The sequence below is a fragment of the Amphibalanus amphitrite genome, unplaced genomic scaffold, assembly GCF_019059575.1.
Source record: "Amphibalanus amphitrite isolate SeventyFive unplaced genomic scaffold, NRLGWU_Aamphi_draft 000263F_arrow, whole genome shotgun sequence".
Taxonomy (NCBI): domain Eukaryota; kingdom Metazoa; phylum Arthropoda; class Thecostraca; order Balanomorpha; family Balanidae; genus Amphibalanus; species Amphibalanus amphitrite.
This window is the reverse complement of record NW_024881758.1, coordinates 181,352-199,241: the sequence shown is the minus strand read 5'-3', so window position 1 is coordinate 199,241 and position 17,890 is coordinate 181,352. Positions and strand designations below refer to the sequence as shown.

General features: G+C 50.4%; 1 protein-coding gene across 2 annotated transcripts in view; it reads right to left on the bottom strand.

Annotated features, from left to right (window-relative positions):
* The window catches only part of LOC122386805 (protein amalgam-like), a 40,883-nt gene that overhangs the window by 10,860 nt on the left and 12,133 nt on the right, over nt 1-17,890 (bottom strand). For both annotated transcript variants that reach the window (XM_043376434.1, XM_043376436.1), the window contains exons 2-8: nt 9,640-9,744; nt 8,720-8,920; nt 6,768-6,889; nt 6,107-6,257; nt 5,179-5,276; nt 4,087-4,273; nt 68-195 (exon numbers count right to left, since the gene is read on the bottom strand). In XM_043376434.1, coding sequence (XP_043232369.1) covers nt 68-195; nt 4,087-4,273; nt 5,179-5,276; nt 6,107-6,257; nt 6,768-6,889; nt 8,720-8,920; nt 9,640-9,744 — 992 coding nt within the window. The remainder of the gene's footprint in view (nt 1-67; nt 196-4,086; nt 4,274-5,178; nt 5,277-6,106; nt 6,258-6,767; nt 6,890-8,719; nt 8,921-9,639; nt 9,745-17,890) is intronic.

The window sequence follows — 17,890 nt, the reverse complement described above, 5'->3', positions numbered from 1 at the left end:
CGTTGATCCACTTGTTTACTCACCCTGAGTATTGTCTATAGTTCCCCTTGTTCTGCCCGTATCTCACCTTGCTCTGTCGGTAGGCCACCTTGTACTCGAGTACCGGGCTGAAGCTGCGTACCGTCCAGCTCAGCTGATAGGAGTCCGGCGCGGCGCCCATCGCGCTGCTCGTCACCTGAGCGCGCTCCGGGGTGCCTGGGAACACACGGGGGCGAGTGAGGCGAGTGTCAGGAGCACTCTGGGCGTCAGGCACGCTCTGAGTGCCCGAGGGCGCTCGGAGGCGAGTGAGCAACTGCTAGACATGCTCGTGAGACGTGAGTGACTGCAGGTATACACGGAGCGCACCAGCTGGCGACATTGTCCGGCCTCCACTGGGTAGGGACATAGCGCCGACAAAGACCATGCTTAATGTGTCCCAGCGGCGCCGTAGAGCCGTGAGCGACGCTATTTTTGGTGAAGCTGTAACAACGATGTTAATCAGCAACGGCATTTGGGATGTTTTAAAAATTTTTAATTGAAGACGAAACAGATTCAAGTAAAACACATTTTGCTATGCATAAGGAATGAATATCATACCCATATTGCAACTTTATATTATATTGGGAAAGGTTGAAACATTCACAACACATTAGCCGTTTGCGTTAGCCAATTGGAACTCGTCTAAAATCGGCAAGAATATGTTATCTACCACTTACCAATCTAATGTTCTCGGCTGAGAGATGCTTCAAACCGTTATCCCCTTGAGAGGCTTTGAGCACGAGATAAAATGACGCGATTCTCTTTCCTAACGCTGTTTTTTTTGCGAGAAGTCTCATATAGGTACTTCAAAGCATCTGAGCTAGAGTGTACCCATGCATTTCCATGTAAGTATCGTTGTAGCTTGAATCGCTGTATTTCGTTCACGCAGCTCCAGCCTGCGGCAACCACTTACCAAATTGGAAATGCCGGATGAATTTGATGAGCAGTCTTCAATACGCACACACAGACACACAAACACCTTCCCTTTACAAACTCACGCAAACACGGGCGCCTGGGCGGTGGCTGCCCTAACAGCACGTGCTGGAGGCGAGGCACAACAATAGACCCGTCTCCCCATAATAGGCGCCGTCTGCCACGGGTACTCACAGCACCAGTAATTGGTGCAGGCGCACCAGCTGGTGAGAACGTGACTTGGGGAGCTGGTGCCCGGCTACTGGTGATAAATAGTGCAGACACAGTTGCGTTCAAAAATGTAGTCCCAGTAAAGCTGATAGGGCCTCAGGCATTTTCAAATCATGGCATCTTCGGTGCAATGCAATGATAGCTATGTGTTGCATAAGTAGCCCACTATAAATATTTACTCAGTTTGATGCTACACACCATAAATATTTGCTTAAAAAAACACGCGAAAAATTATTTAGGAGATGGGCTAGAGCATTGCATTACATTTGCTAGTTTTGTTGCTAGTTATTAACCGGGAGTAAGAATAAACTACGCGATTTGTCTGATAGTCATCGTTCCGTTCAACAGGCAGATGCAAAGGGAGATTGCAGAACGCCGGAGGTTGCGCATGGCGTTACATGAAGATCCAGCCTTGGAAGATCCGGTCTTTCGGCCAGCTAAACGACGTTAGTGGCGTCATAGGAAGGCCCATTCTGGGTACTGTTCTGCGTGACATGTTTGCATAGCAATTCTATGTGCCACTTCATGTCAGGGATATGGTGCTGCATGGTACCAACTGCATGCGCAAACTACCTTGAAGTTCATGACGCGATTAATCAGAAATCACTTAACGATGTAATGTAGGTACCCACTACCCATATCCATTTTTATCCTAAATGAAATCTACACAAGTGTTCGCTGGCAATATGTACAATGTAGGTACAATCATTCGTGAGTCACAATAAGTGCGTTACATAATCATTTTTTTCTGGGAGACCTCTTTCATGCCTGAATTGAAGTTCAGAAGCTTTTATGCTGTATAACGGCATAGAAGCATCGTGCGATGAATAATCTTCGTGAGATCGTTACAGAGGCGCCATAATGCCTTATGCCTATTAAAATGCATCTCTGGCTTTACGTTAACCCGTTATCGATGGGTTTTAACCTTCGCCCCAGTGGGGGAGGGGGGGGCATATGTTACCACCCTGTCGCGTTTTTTTCGTATAAATAAAAAACCGCGGCGCGTAGCGCCGCACCGCTTGGGGTAGCTTTTGGTACATCAATTTTGGACAATGTGTGAAATTTTTGACCCCAGGTCATGTCAGGTCAGGTCACTAGGTCAAGTTAACTGACCAAGCCTAAAAAAAGTTTGCAATCATGTCCAGCCTGCAGTGTTTGTCAGAGAGGTTTCAAACTTGGTGGATTACATGATGTTATGGGTGCCTACAATTTGTGTATCTCGGATTTTTTATATGCGTGACCTAAGGTCAGGTCAGTGGCGTGACCTTTCCATTATAAGTCAATGGAGAAAAACGAAAATGCCTCTAGATCCGTGTGTACGCATAGGAACAGTCCAAATATTTCAGGATAACAATGATTTGGACCACCCGTGACGACCTAGGTGTCTTTTTTGCTGATAGCCTCTTGAAAGGTCATCCGAGGTCATTTGAGGCTACAAACAGTTTTTTGCCAATAACTCTCGATTGGAAAGAGATAGGACGCTGGAATTGGCCTCATTGTGTTTGTCTTGCCGAGACGCATCGACTGATATGCAACATGACCTTTTCCGGTCAGGTCATGACCTAGACCTGAGGTCAAATTTTGAAGTTGACCTTTCAAGGTCAAATTATAGTTCATTCGACGCGTCTCGGCGAGAGGAACACGATTCTGGCATTAAAAATGACCTAGCTTTTTTTAGTCAAAAGTTTTTGTCGAAAAACACTTTTCTTAAAAACAGCTATTTTTGGAGTTTTTGCCCTCTGGAGGCTAAACCGTTGACCTGAGGTCATTTTTGATGACGACCTTATCAAAAGAAGAGTTCAAAAGCTATCGATTGCTTTTCCCAGCGTTTTTCTAGCTATCATAGTTCCTGAGATAATGACATGTTTTCTGAAAAATATAATGACAATTCGCAAATTCTTACCTTTGATGACCTCTGGTGACCCTAATATTGCTCTAAGATGAAAAATGACCTTAATACTTTCAAACGTACGCATCAAGAGCTATGGACTGCTTTTTACCGCGTCTTTCTAGCCCTCTTAGTTTTTGAGTTAGAGGTGGGTGGTAACATATGCCCCCCCCCCACTAGAGCGAAGTTGGCGGAGACCGCCACTGGGGCGCGGGTTAAGACTCTTCCGTTCCCATTTCCGAAGCCCAGGCTGCATTTTTAGTCGATGCGTGGCAGCAGTAGGAAGAGCTAAGAGCGGACCGATGAGGTCGCCAAGATTACCTAAACTATGCCTATTCCTCTGGTCTCGATGTTAAGGATTATCAAATGACAGCTGTGACATGTAAGTCCTTGTATGACCTAAATTCATTTTAAAAGGGATAAAAACGTAAAAAATACGCAACATTTCGCATTTATTGCTTAGTCATGGGTGTTAACCACACCCATGACTAAGAAACGTTGGGTATTTTTTGCGTTTTTATCCCTTTTAAAATGAATTCAAAAGTATAGGCCATACATGCACTTATATGTCACCTCTGGTTTCGTAGACTGCAGACTGCATAACTGTTGCCTTCAGGGGCTGTGAGATGATATGCCTGGTTCGTTGCCTGCTGTTTTAGTCGGAGCAGGCATAATTACTTATACCGCATAAGTAAAGCATCTTCGCCCCCCCCCCCTCCCATTCCAGTACCGGTCACAGTGTTATTCTATGCGCGACTTGGCCGTTCCTGAGATTTGTAGCTGTCAACCTGCCTAATCTGCATCTGTCCTGAGATCTGCATCTGTCAGTTCCCTGAGATCCGGATCTGTCCACATACCTGAGATTTGGATAGATGTCCACATACCTGAGATCTGTATCTGTCCACCGTGCCTGAGATCCGGATCTGTCCACATACCTGGGATCTGCATCTCTCCACCGTACCTGAGATCCGGACCTGTTCACATACCTGAGATCTGTATCTGTCCACCGTGCCTGAGATCCGGACCTGTTCACATACCTGAGATCTGTATCTGTCCACCGGCGGTGCCCAGGCTGTTGGTGGCGTGACACGAGTAGGTGCCGAAGTCGGCCAGCGTCACAGAGTCGATGGCGAGGGTGTAGCGGGTGCCGTCCTCGTCGCCGCCGCTGGACGAGCTGCGGTGGTGTGACGGCTCGAGCAGCGCGCCCTCCCGCTCCCATCGTACCTGACCGGGCGGCGGAGGGGCGAGACAATCGTCAGAGCCAGCCCGTGCGCCAGAGAAATGGGAGGAATCTCAGACGCAAAGGTTCTAGCGCTTTCTAGTCCTCGCCAAACACAGCTGATGTCTAGTGAATTGTAGACGTCATATGACGATTTTTTTTTGTGCGTGAAATGTCGATTAAAGAATCATCAAAAAGCTATAATGCTGTGTTTAAACATGGTCTTACCAGCCAATGGAAGCAATTCGAGCCAATACGTACTTCGAAACCAATTCGTGGAGTAAGGTTTCCTGTAATTACTATGCTACTTCAGAAAGGTGCGGTCCGACATTTTGATTTCGATCGGATAATACAATTACACAAGTTAGCTAGAAGTTATTGCAAAAGTTACAGCAAAACCTCTCATCGTAGACGATTTTATCCCGGCAGAAGTGAAACTGGAGTTTCCCTCGATGTCAAATAAGTTCTATCACCTCTGAGTGCATATTGCCGAGCTGATGAAACTCAGACTGCAGATCACACTGCAATCCCGAGTGCCATTTAGAAAAATGAGCTCCAGCCAGTCGAGGTGCCGAGAAGCCGCATGCATTTGTACATTATGACGGAGCTATACATAGACCAGTTGCTGGGATTTATTACTCAGATCATGGCGTCCGGAGACGAACTACGCTGCCAGATATGTGCGGCGCGTGCTCGCTATCTGGCTAGCATTCTGCTTGAATGTTAGTTGTCCATTGTTTTTATTGCCAGGCGGTATTTTCCCTGGGCTGACGCTACAGCTCAAAAAGTTTTTGCTTCGCATGCATATTTTATCTATCATCGTCATATCAACAATAGACCTTCGTCACATTCGCCGCATCTTTGGTGGACATTATGCAAGCGACCCTCTCGTTAGGTCAGCGACACTTACCTCGGCCTCTGGCTGGGCGAAAACGACGCAGACCAGCTCGGCCCCGAAACCCTCTCCCGTATAGACGACACTCTTGGCCACTTCCACCTCAGGAGGGTCTGTCAACAAAGGATCCGGGTCTGTCACCAAGGGATGTGGGCCTGTCAACTCCGGACACGCAAAACGATTCCGTCAAAAATGGCATTGATCTGTCAGTGAGGGGCACGGTCTGTCAACGGGGGACAACGGTCTTTTAATAAAGGAATGAGTTACATATACCTATAAGCATTAACAATCAACATAGGACATGGGATATCTCAAACACATTTCAATGGACTGGAGCAGCTTCCTTGTTCACTTTACAGACATATAAACAAAAAAGAAGGTATACACGAAGAAGCTGTAGCTGTAAGAAGAAGCTGTACACACAGAAACAAGTCAGTGTAACTTAAGCTGGATACTGATAAAGGACTCCAGGCATGTTAATCCGGCGCAAATGTTGGTCGATTGGTTACGTAAAACCAGCAGACATCACCATGAGACTCGCAGAACATTGAACGTTTGGCACAACTCCAGGGTAAAGTTATTCACCCGTGGGTCAAGGCAAATGCTAGTGAGATTCCGGGTCAAAACTTATGTCCAGCTCAAAATCAGATTTCCAATTATGCAGTTGCATGATAGTTCACCAGATCTCGACTCGTAAAGTTGAAAGGTCACCAGCAAACTTGTTGAGATCTTTGTGATCTTTGTTGGCAACAAGAAGCTTCCTCTTTTGGTACTCGGCGGAGGCGTGATACATCTTACAGAGACTTTAGAATCAGCATTTCATGGACAGCCAAGCAGAAGGTCGTCCCAGCCCTCTAATACACCTTTGTTGTCTGTCAGCACGTGTGGTGTGCTGCTCCGCGGTCAAAACCAGAGCAGGACATGTCGGTCGACGGTCACTCACACTGCACCTGTAGGCGGACGGAGGCCGTGCTCGGGTTGCCGACGCCGTTCTCTGCCACACACTGGTACACACCGGCCATCTGGCGCGTGGCACCCGTCACCGTGTACTCGCCGGCCTCGTGCTCCGCCGCGCCCGACGGCAACGTGCCACCCTGCAACACGGTCTCATGGTAAGATGGCACGAGACTGGCACATCATTGAATGGCTTGGTTGACAGGATGAAAGACTTAAGGCCTGGCTACACTATGCGTTTTCTGCGTGCGTTTTTTGCGGGTTTGCGTTTTTTGCGTAAATTCGTTCTGGAAAAAAGTTGTAAATAATATAACTTTTACATTAGTTTTATAGGTACAAAAGTTAATATAACTCTTATATTAACTAAAATTTAAGATAAAAAACATCACAAAAAACGTAATATTGTCTTTTTCTAGAACGATATTACGCAAAACACGCAAACACGCAAAAAACGCACGCAGAAAACGCATAGTGTAGCCAGGCCTTTAGAGGAAAGGCAGGATGACGTCAAATCTATTTTCATCGAGGAGAAATGAATGAGTGATTAAGTCATTGAGGAAGGGAAGGTCAATTGTCCTTACTTTACTGAAATGCTTCATTCGTTAGCGTGAACGACCATTCCACCTCAGAAAAGCCCCGTCCCCACTTACTTGTTTCCTCCACGCTATCCGTGGCGGAGGATTACCAGAAGCTTGACACGACATCTCAGCGGTCTCGCCGAGCTTGACGACGAGAACGCCGCTGGACGGCTGGGCAGAAACCACCGGCCCAACTGGGGACAGGTCGGGTCACATAGAGGTCACAGGTCACAGCAGAGGAGTCACAGAGGTCAGACAAGACGGCATAGATGGATAACTGTCAGATAAAAGGAAGAGGGGAAAATGAAGATACATATTTGCATTGTGCGAGCTTGGGTTTACATCAGTGACGGCGGAACACCTTCAGTTAACGGGGGGCACTGCCGACTTTTGGTCCTATTCTTCCCATGCAACGCCCATAGGGCTAATGTTAAAATGTCAAAACCAAAGTGGGGCACGGTGCCCCGGTGCCCCCCTCTTTCCGCCGCCTATGGTTTACATGTATCCACTCTCCTGTGTGATGGTGACAGATTATATGTTTGTGGAAAAAGATAATGTTAATCAATGTTGGATCATTGGATGTGTTCCTGTGAAAAGATCTGTTATTTTGTAAGACAAACGGAAAGCATTGCGAGACAAGTGGAACGAATACTCTACACACAGAAAAATATTAACACCGTTAGCGGTGTAATTGCACAGTACATATCTGAGCACTTGAGGAAAGTTAATCTAGTCCCTTCCCCGCTTAAATTACTCGCGCTTCCAAATGAACACCAGGAAGAAGGTAATAGAACACTGTTAGGAGGGTTGGGTGTTTTGCTACATGTAGTATAACACCCAACCCTCCTAACAGTGTTCTATTACCTTCTTCCTGGTGTTCATTTGGAAGCGCGAGTAATTTAAGCGGGGAAGGGACTAAATTAACTTTCCTCAAGTGCTCAGATATGTACTGTGCAATTACACCGCTAACGGTGTCAATATTTTTCTGTGTGTAAAATCCGATGGCAAAAATACAGCACATCTTATGAGCTAATGAATGAAATAGTACCCACCTCCAGTCCCTCTTCCTGTGTAAAATTACTCGGGCAAGATAACGACGGGAAGGAGCTTAAACCCGCACATTTTCCATGTTGGCTGGATCCTCAGTGCCAGATATAGATAAGGTAAGCGTGAGATTGGACACATTACAGCCCAAATCGAGCATGACACGGTAATCTCATCTCCAAAGCCCATCACAGCATCATATTTTATTCGAAAATCTCCCATTTGCGGCAGACGAGCGCAGTGCAGGCTGCGCCAAGTTTGCCGTCGGGGGTTTCTTACTCATAAATTTGGCAGCCCACTTCCAACAACGACGGGAAGCCATCGGTTCGCTCACGGAAGCAGCTCTTGGCTGCGCCGACACTCGACCAATTTGGTTAAGGGATGTGGCAAACTTTGCTCACATATATCTGCCGAGTGGCCCAGGGCTGTGGGTCACGCCGTTTGGCGTAAACAGGGCCTCCACTTTGTTGACGAGCTGCTCCAGCGCCGCAAAACTGCGACACCAGACACCGCAGTGGCTGGCGCAGTGTGTCGCAGACTCGACGCTTTAGTGCAAGATGAGTTGGAAGTTTGTTGTTCCAGGTTTTGATGCTGTCGATTGCTGGTAGTATCAAGTGAATCAATGCATGTGGTGCTATTAATTGAAATGGTTCCTACTTTCAAACCTGGCAGCTGAGAGTTCCAAACCTTTTATATTTCCACATTATCTACCACTCTTGAGCAGATCTCATCACTTGTGACACAGTCCCATAAAGTCTCTACTAGGTATTGCTCACAAATAAAATTCCTCTTTCATCCGCCCGGCCCTACTGGAAGTCCCGATCCCGTTGTCATTTACCATTCCTCCGCCACCTGTATCCTGTCATCTACCACTCCGCTGTCACCTGTCACCTGTCCTCTACCACTACGCTGTCACCTGTCAGCTGTCATCTACCACTCCGCTGTCACCTGTCAGCTGCCAGGTGTCACTGTCCACTCACAGAGCACCTCCAGCCGATGTGTGAGCTCCGAGAGCGGCTCCGTGTCCAGCGCGCACGTGTAGGACGACTGGTCGGCCGGCTGGACGGCCGTGATCCTCAGATTGTAGCCGTCCACCAGACTGAAGCGGGCGTCCCGCACCACGACCGCCTCCCGCGCGCTCAGCACCCGTCGCTGCCGCTTCCAGACCACCACGAACGGACCTGCAGCCGGACGGAGAGGGTGTGACACGCTACTGACCGGTCAAAGGTCACAGATAAACGGGCCTGACGATGGACGGGGAGGGCGTCACACGCCACTGGCCGGGTACAGAGTCTGGGTAACAGGTCACAGGTCACAGACGAACGGACCTGCCGCCGGGGAGGGCGTGATACGCTGCTGACCGGTCACAGGTCACAGGTCACAGACGAACAGCCGAAAGGGGAGTGCGTGACATGTGCAGTTGCCGGGGATATATCGGACCAGGCAACGTAGCTAAAAATGCAAATTGAAAGGTTTGTTTACGTTGCAATACTGACAACGATACCCACTCAAGAGTCTTTTACGTCGACATAGCGCATTACCAAAGCCTTTGCAGATCCTCTTTATTGTGCAAGTTCCACGAAGGTAGGTTGATACACGGAGGTAAAGATTAACATACATTTGATTGTCCAGAAGATACATATTTTATAAAACCTCAGAATGGAATGCAATAAAGCTACAGTTACCGAGTTCTCTTAGCTGATATTGGTCTTGCCAAGAGACAAATGAAGTAGATATTTTAAGAAAGATCAAATGGATCATGGAGGTAGGTTAGGTAAGCCCGACTACCCAAGCATGTTCGAGGTGCATTACACAAAACGCACGATACCCCACATATGGCGACCGGCAGCAGCCATCTGATTGCGCCCCTTGCACCTAAGTGGCTGACTGGGCGACTTACCTAAATGACTGATTTCGCAGGGTAGCACCACGGTCTCTCCCTGTTTGGCACGGATAGTCTCCGGCTGTGAGATGAAACTGGGCTGCGGCGGCACCGTGCGGACACCTGTAACAGAAGGGCAGATATCAGGGGCGGAGTCCTCAGTCCGGTTCCGGCGGGACCGTACGGACACCTGTAGCAGAAGGGGAGAGGTCAGGGCGCCGTTAGAGTCTCTTAGCTGTGGCGGAAAGGGCCGGACTAAAGCGCAGTCAGTCGCCGGGTTCAAAATTTTCCCAGTTGGCCGGAGTGACCAAAGGCTTTGTGAGGATGAAAAGAACAGACTACTGATAACCTTAAGTCTTAACCCTCGCCGGCTTAAGGGGGGGGGGCGGCACCTGCCCCCCCCCATATAACTTTTTCGCGATAGCTCCGAACACGCCGGGGATAGATAGCTGAAACTTGGCATACCTGACCTTTGATTTAAGCGATATCTTTTGACACCAACCGCATTTTCGAGTCAGGTCAGGTCACTGACCTATGACGTCATAAGTGAACCTCTGCACGGTCTTCAGATGTCGCAACTTCGCAACGCCCTCACTGCCAGAGGAGCTTTCACAGGGAAATGAAACTTGCAGGACCTAGTATCCATTATGAGTTGCACAACTTGTATAACTCGGATTTTCCTAAAGGTCTTATGAGGTCAGGTCATTTTTGTGACCTCACCATTATAGGTCAATGAGGAAAATGAAAACTGCTATTCTTGCGCCGGGAACGATCTCCAACTATCTCAAGCACCCAGAATCGTGATTTTATGCACTCCTTGCAAGGTTCGATGCGACACTTTTGCAATGTTGACCTTGCGTGATGTCATTTATGACGTCATTAGGGTCATATTAGTTTTTCGTTAATAACTGCTGATTAAATTGAGCTAGCGAGTCGGGAAAGCCACCAATGGACTCAGGAACATTTGCCAAATCTAATGATAAACATGACCTCCTTCGACCGATTTCGTGACCTGGGGGCCCTGACCTGACCGTGACCCGAGGTCAACACCCTAAGTTGACCTCACCCAAACAAACAGTATATCATTCGACGCGCCTGAGCGAGGCGAACACGATGCTGCCAGACTCAAGGGTCTGCGGTCGTTTTATGTGAAGTTATTCACAAAAAACGGAACCGTACCTTGGGACACTTGACCTGACCTCAGGGGTCACCGGTTGACCTAGAACCTTAAAATTGGGTATCAATCTCTGCGTCTCGCAACGGCGCACACGCTCGTTTTATTCCACGACGCGCTAGCTCCACCAGGGCCGGGGCGAAACGGCGAGGGGAGTCGTACCCCCCCCCCCCCCCTGTATGTATGTAGTAGTGAACATAGAAAACCAATAGGTCCGGCGAGTGTTTACTCTCTCGCTGTAACTCAAATTGAACGGGGACTTTGCGACACGTCAGCCGTGATATTTATCAATGACGTCATGATATCACACATCTGTATGACTAATGAAGTGCAATAACACAGCTAATGTCTCACCAACGGGAGGTTAATATGCAACATAACCACTCAGTTTTTCGGTCCGGTCGTTTGTACAGTCTCCCAAATAGGCAGCTCACGTTGATATTGACTGACTATAGTGCCAGCGGAATGGCTTTTGTGGTCTGACGTTTTATGGTACCTACTGCCATTGTCGTTCCTAGAAGTCCGTTGAGCTCCTCTTTTCTAGAACAGCAGATGAACATGTTCTGTGGAATCGATCAACGAACGGCCATAAAGTAAACTTGTTACATTGGTATGCGCCTCAAGCGAGATTTGGCATAAACATTCAAATGTTTGGTTCTGAATGCTTACGCCTTTTTCACTAGCTAAGCCACTCCATATAAACCAGTGGATTTTAGGGACAGAGCGGAACAGGAGTGTTTAAATACATCGTAAAGCTGAAACCATTATTGCCACTGCATTAGCTACAGTGGACCTCAGTCACAATTCATACCTTTGACAAGATGGTTACATGATTGGACACAATTTGCTACACAGCGGAGGGATCACTATAGATAATGTGCTGCTAACTGTCACATAACCACCAGTGACAGCCTGCTAACGTTTACGGAAGTTCTATTGTGATTGTATGTGACTATGCCACCAGTGACAGCCTGCTAACGTATACTGATTCTATTGTGATTGTACCAAATTACCTTATCGCTTGACAGAACTGTCTGCAGCTCAGCGCGGCGTCCGAGCCCCGTCAGACTGGCAATTTCCGCCACCAAACTCTGATGTTCAATTGCGAAATGGAGCCGACCAAGACCGTTCCGCTGTCACGCTCCATTGTGAAACGTCACCGCCAAACGTTTGTTCACACGTCATGACGTGATGACGAATATGCCAGCCAAAATGGCGCTGTCTCTGAAAGACGTTTCATTTCCATGGTCTGGCTACACGCCAAGCGATTTTTCGTTCTATTCTTTTCAGTTTCATGCCACCTGCAGCAGTCATTCCTTTAAAAGTATCGTTTATTCAATGATCATGGGGCACTTATCAACTAACACGATATCTACCGAAGTTCAAAAGGACCGTATGACAGAGTCACGGTCGGCCGACAGACAAGTTATATTCGAGCAAACCGGCGGTGGTGTCCTCTCTTATCATTCCCATTAGCGTTTTTTTTGTAATTAGACCACCTACAATAATTCTTCCAAAATAAGCTTGTAAGTCGTAACCAAGTGTGAAAATGCAGCAAGTAACCGACAGCGAACGACCGGTTATACCCAAGAGCCGCACAAGACGCCGTTTCAGCCGGCAACTTGTCGCCGTAATCGTCACTGCTCAGTGGGGCAGAACAGCTCGGCGTTCCCTGTAGCTGCCAGCCTTCCGCAGCGCGCTGTCACCGCGCCTGCACCGCTGCCTGCCTGCCTCTCGGCGGCGCGTCCCGGGGGACCGGCCGCCGCTGCACTCCCCGCCCGGACAGTGAAGACGGACTCGGGTCGTTAGGAGACGTCTCCGCCGCGTCCGTGCGCCGCCCGCGTCACTCCGCCCCCCCCCCCCCCACTCCCACCGGGACGGCAGGTGGGTATGGGGGTGGAACGGAGGTCGTGGAGGATGTTTAGACAAAGGGTGTACTCGTAAGGCTAGGACGAGGCAGCTAGTGGCTGTTTTCGACTCTCGCTTCGTTTTTATCTTGTGTTTGACAAGCTTCACTATTTTTGGTCTCGGGCCTTCTGTCACAATCATTTTGGTTATGGTGATAGGGTCCGCTTTGGAAAGTTCCCCTTCAGAAAAAAAAATCAAGCAGGCCAACTTTGTCTTAAAGTTACTTTTATAACTTCTTTATCAATGCGCATACTCTGGATGTTTTGATAGACAAGAAGCAAAGGTAGGTATTTATTTTCTATTAATATGGTATATCAAGTAGTGAAATTCAAGCCAAATGCATAAGTAAGTGAATTGAAACATGAGATTAATATACATGAGTTTAATCTATTAAGTCACTTTGAATATATTCGTCGTCAAACAGCTAAGCAAAACGCCAGTCATGTTAGAAGTTGCAGCATGAAAAAGTGGACGTAAATTATTAAAAACCCTAAGGATTTATCTTTCGGCCTTAGATCTTGTTGATTTCCAACAGCTACAGTATACTCGCTGTCATCTTTCTTGGTCGACTGCGGGAGGAATCTCGTCGAAGGCAAGGAACGTCTGGAAGCACACGTTTCATTTAATCATCGCGTTCCAGTGTCTTTACTTCAAAGGCTTTGAATGACGCCGTCCTCATAATTAGAACGGTCAGCAAATTAGTTACAAAATCGCTCGTTTAAAAACTGATCAAGTATGGTCTTTTCACGTCAGTTCCGTGCAAAATACATTAACGCTTGGCGTTAGAGGTGCAACCGGCCCCCCGTTTCCTGGAGGTGCCCGGCATATGAGGGAGCCGGCCACAGAGGGTGCGGGCGCCAATTGGAGGCTAGATAAGCGCCAGCGGTCGGGTAAGCAAACACAGTCCGCCCGGCCTGGCGAGGACACTGCGCCGGCCGCCGGGCGCCTCCAGTGCGTGAGTGGCACGTCAGACGGCGGCCGCTCATGTTTTTCGTGCGTGCGCGCTCAAGTCGCTGCGATCATCTCCCGGAGATGGGACGCTCCACACGCGAAAGGGCATCCGGTAAGTCACGCCTTTGCTTGCTGGCGTCTCCCCATTGGGTCCAGGCTGTCACGAGCGACCCCACTACCAGCAATCTTAGGCCCGCGGGCGCTCCGTGCCGGCGTACCTACCGCCCCCTCGTATTGTCGTGTTGAACATTTCAGAGTGGTCCACGTTCCACTTGTGTGTCGATTACTGCCGTGGCGATCACGTGGCGATTACTGCTCCTTTGCTCGTCTTACCGCCGACACGTCCCGCGCCGTCACGCCGCAGCTGACATCCCATGCTTATGTCATGAGAGTTTCTCGGACGGCCAGTCCGCCCTGCCCTACTATAACGCCCATCTCACCCGTCGCCGGTGAGATTTCCCGTCGGCTATTAGGCCGTCACGCCGCCGCTAGCATGGCTTCTATCGTCAGTCGCCTGGACTGTGCCGTCTTATACGCTGTCACGCCGCCGCTGACAATCAACTATCTCGCCCGTTGCACGGCCTGTCCCATCTGTCATACGTGGTCAAGCCGCTGCTGACTACCTCTTCTGTCACACGGACTGTTCGTCTGTCATAACACCGTCACGCCGCCGCCAGACTTCGGTCTTGCCGCCGCCGCCCCTGCCTCGCCCGTCACCCAACATGTCACGCCGCCGCTGACACACCCAACCGTCACGCCCGCTACGTTCGTCGTCACCGCTGTCATGCCGCCGCCGACAGCCCACCGTCACACCTGACGCTTCCGCTGGCTGTCCTGCCGTTTGCCACGACCCGCCCGCCGCCAGGCCGCCCCGCCGGCCGCCGCCCGGCAACCCCTCCCCCCCCGCCGGCCGCCGCCCGGCCGACCGCCGCCGCGGCAACCCCTCCCCCCCCCCGCCGGCCGCCGCCCGGCCACCCCGCCGTCTCTCCGAGCCGGACTGTCACCTGCCACCGCCTGAGGCCGCCGGCCGTGCCTTTGCCTCCCGGCGGCACCTCCCTCCCGCCAGCCCCGCCCCGCCGCGCGCACCCCGGCCTGGCCACCCTCCCATCCCGGGCCGCCGCCCGCGGCCCCTAGCCGCCCGTCTGTTTGCTTAGCGCTGCCTTTCCCACCGGTGCCCATTCTATCGCGCTCGCCCTGCTCATATACTCGCGTCCCTCTCTTACACTGACGACAAAACAACTCGCTATAACAACAACACTAACTAGCTATGACCTTTCCGAGATCAGCTGATCTTTCATGTCATACCAAACTGTCATGCCCGCCGCGCTCTTCACCACCGCTATCACCGCCGGCCGTCTCTCCCGTTTGCCATTTTCCACCTAAGCCTGAGGGCTGTTCACGGGCCCTGTGTGCGGTCGGACCGTACACAGCCTCCAAGCTCCGCCCACTGCGTCCCCACGTCAGCCTTCCGTCACCGCACAGCAGCGACCGCTGTGGCCGGTCGGACTGGCCACAGCGGACCGTCCACCATGACGTCATGACGCAGCCATGACGTCAGAGCCGTCTACCCATCCCCCTGGTCACCCTGCCAGTCACTGCGGCGCCTCTCTGGACCGGGACCGGGCTGTCTCCGGCCACCGCCGCGCCAGCCGCACGTTTGTTTGCTGGCGTCCCCCCTTAGCTGGTGCACTTGTCTCGCCGCGCTCACCGCCGCGACCGGCCCCTGGCCACCCTATCAGTATCGGGCCGGTGGCCCCCAGCCGTAAGTCTGTTTGCTTAGCGCCGCCCTCCTCACCAGCGCTCGTTGTTTTGCGCTCATCTGTCGCAGAACGCTGCGTCCATAGTTGTGTGGTGGTTAGCGTGACGGATCCGTTTGTGTGCCGTTAGGACTATCGCCAGGGTGTCCCGGTTCGATCCCAGGTGGCGCCGGACCTTTGCGCTGCGTTAGGCAATGTCTCTTCAGCACAGGGGGCTGCGCGCCTGCGCATCGCGCCTTTGTTGCCACCTACGCCGCTACGTCACGAGCCGTCACGCTACTGCCGGTCATGCCCGTTACACGGTCACCGTGTCTGTCATATGCTGCTGTCAAGCCACCACCACCGGCCGACCTGTCAGGTTCATCGCACGCGCTGCCTATCCGTCACATACCGCTACCACGCCGATGCCGTCACGCCGCTGCCGACAACCTGGCACTGTCACGCCGCTGCGGACAATCATCTATCATCCCCGCCGCACAGGCTGTCCGCCTGTCACGAACCACTGCCACGCCGCCGCTGACACTTCTGTCATGTCTAACGCACTGAGTGTCTGTCCGCCGTATATGTAGGTACTGCTATCACGCTGCTTCCGACCGTTCACGATCATGTCTAGCCCAAGCGCCCGGACCGACACGTCTCCCACATACCGCCGCCATGCTGACACTCCAGTTCTACCCATCCCGGCCGCCGCCCGGACCACCCCGTACGTCTTAACCGCTGCCGCGCCGCCGCGCCGCCAACGGCACCGGGCACACCTACCACGGCAATCGCCAGGCCCACCCCCTCTGTCACATACCACCATCCCGCCGTTACCACAAGCACTCCTATAATCTACCCAGCCACCCCGGCTGTCATGCCGCCGCCGACAGACCCTTCGTCATGCCAGCGCTCTAGCCGCCCGCCTGTCACACATCAACGTCACTCCGCCGCTGACAGAGCAACGGTCATGTCCGACGCCGACGGCGGCCCGTGTACCACGCCGTCCCCCACCCGCCGCCTAGACCGCCCGCCGACAGCACTCGTTCTGCCGCGCCCGCCGCCGCGGCCGGCCTGATAACCCTCTCGTCTCGGGCCGTTGCTCGTAGGCGCCTGTTTGCTCAGCGCACTGTATTCATAGGTAGCATTTGCGGCAAAAAGTATGAATAGGCAGTACATTGGGTTGATTGAGTACTGTGGAATGTTTCAATAAGTAAGTAATTATCAATTTTCGCTTATGTATTTACCTCTTATTTTTTAATTCATTTACTTTCTGTGGTGGGTAGCAAGCTTCCTGCGCAAACATGAAGCTCAGCACTTGAAATCTATATTTTAGACGGTGTTTATTCTTTGCTGTGTACTTTGATGTGACTTGTGACCAGCGTTTTTAAATTCGCACGCATATAAGGCTGCGCAACTTCGTCACTTTGCTCTCCCGTTGGCGCTCAAATCGGTTCAAATATGAGTCAAGCTCGCTCGCACAGAAGATGGCTATTCCCTTGTGCTCCTTTGACTGCGGCTCTGGAGTAGTTCGACTGTTTGGTTATAGTGGCACATTTTGCGACGGCTCTCGCCGAGTTGCATGGTCCTTTGTAATCCTAATGTCCTTTTTCAGAGAACATTCGCCTGGGTTAAAGTCGTTCCCTTATTTGTCGGCTCCCTTTGACGATCTATATCGAACACTCTGAAACGCAGAAGAAATATGTTCTTTAAAGATCAACGATATTTAAGTTCCGCTGTCGACAAATTCTAGCACCATCGTTTATTTCCACAGTGGCGAGACGTGGACAGGTATGTACACTGCCTGATCCAGGCTTGCGTTTTTGGGGGGGGGGGGGCAACTCATGCAGGAGCCAAACCTAGGGTACCCCCAAATCCTGTTTTCTCATCGGATTTAGGCCACTTATTTTTCGTCACAGCCCTGACACTATGATTTTTTTTTAACTAAAAAGAAAAATATATAAATGGTAGCCCACCCGACCCATGCCTTTATATTACTTTGTAAACACTTACCATTGTTTTTATCGACCAGTTAAAGGGACCCTCCCACCTTAACATTAGATTTGAGCTGAGATAGCCAAAATGGGGTCCCTGGCTCACAATTACCGGTTTCGGCACGCACTCACAACATCGAGAAATGCCTTAAATCGGAAATATTGAATTTCAAAATTGCAGCATTTTGATTCAGAGGGGCTAGTGCTTTTGGATACCCCTCTGAATGTGTGACGTCAGCGGAGATCTAATGATTTTTTAATATTTTACTAAAACGTTTGGTAGCATGCGGTGGTATAGGCTGCTTTGCGCGCAACAAATTCCGCACTTTCAAATAAAGTCGCTAGGAACAGCAGCGGATATCCCAAAAAGTAAACAAAAATAAAAGTCTAATCTCTTGAAAACCGGTGAATATTTTTCGATAAAATTTGGTAGATATTCGTTTTCGCCCTTTCTGAACCTAGCAACATCACTTTCATGCCAATTCATTAACTTTTTTGAAGGTGGGAGG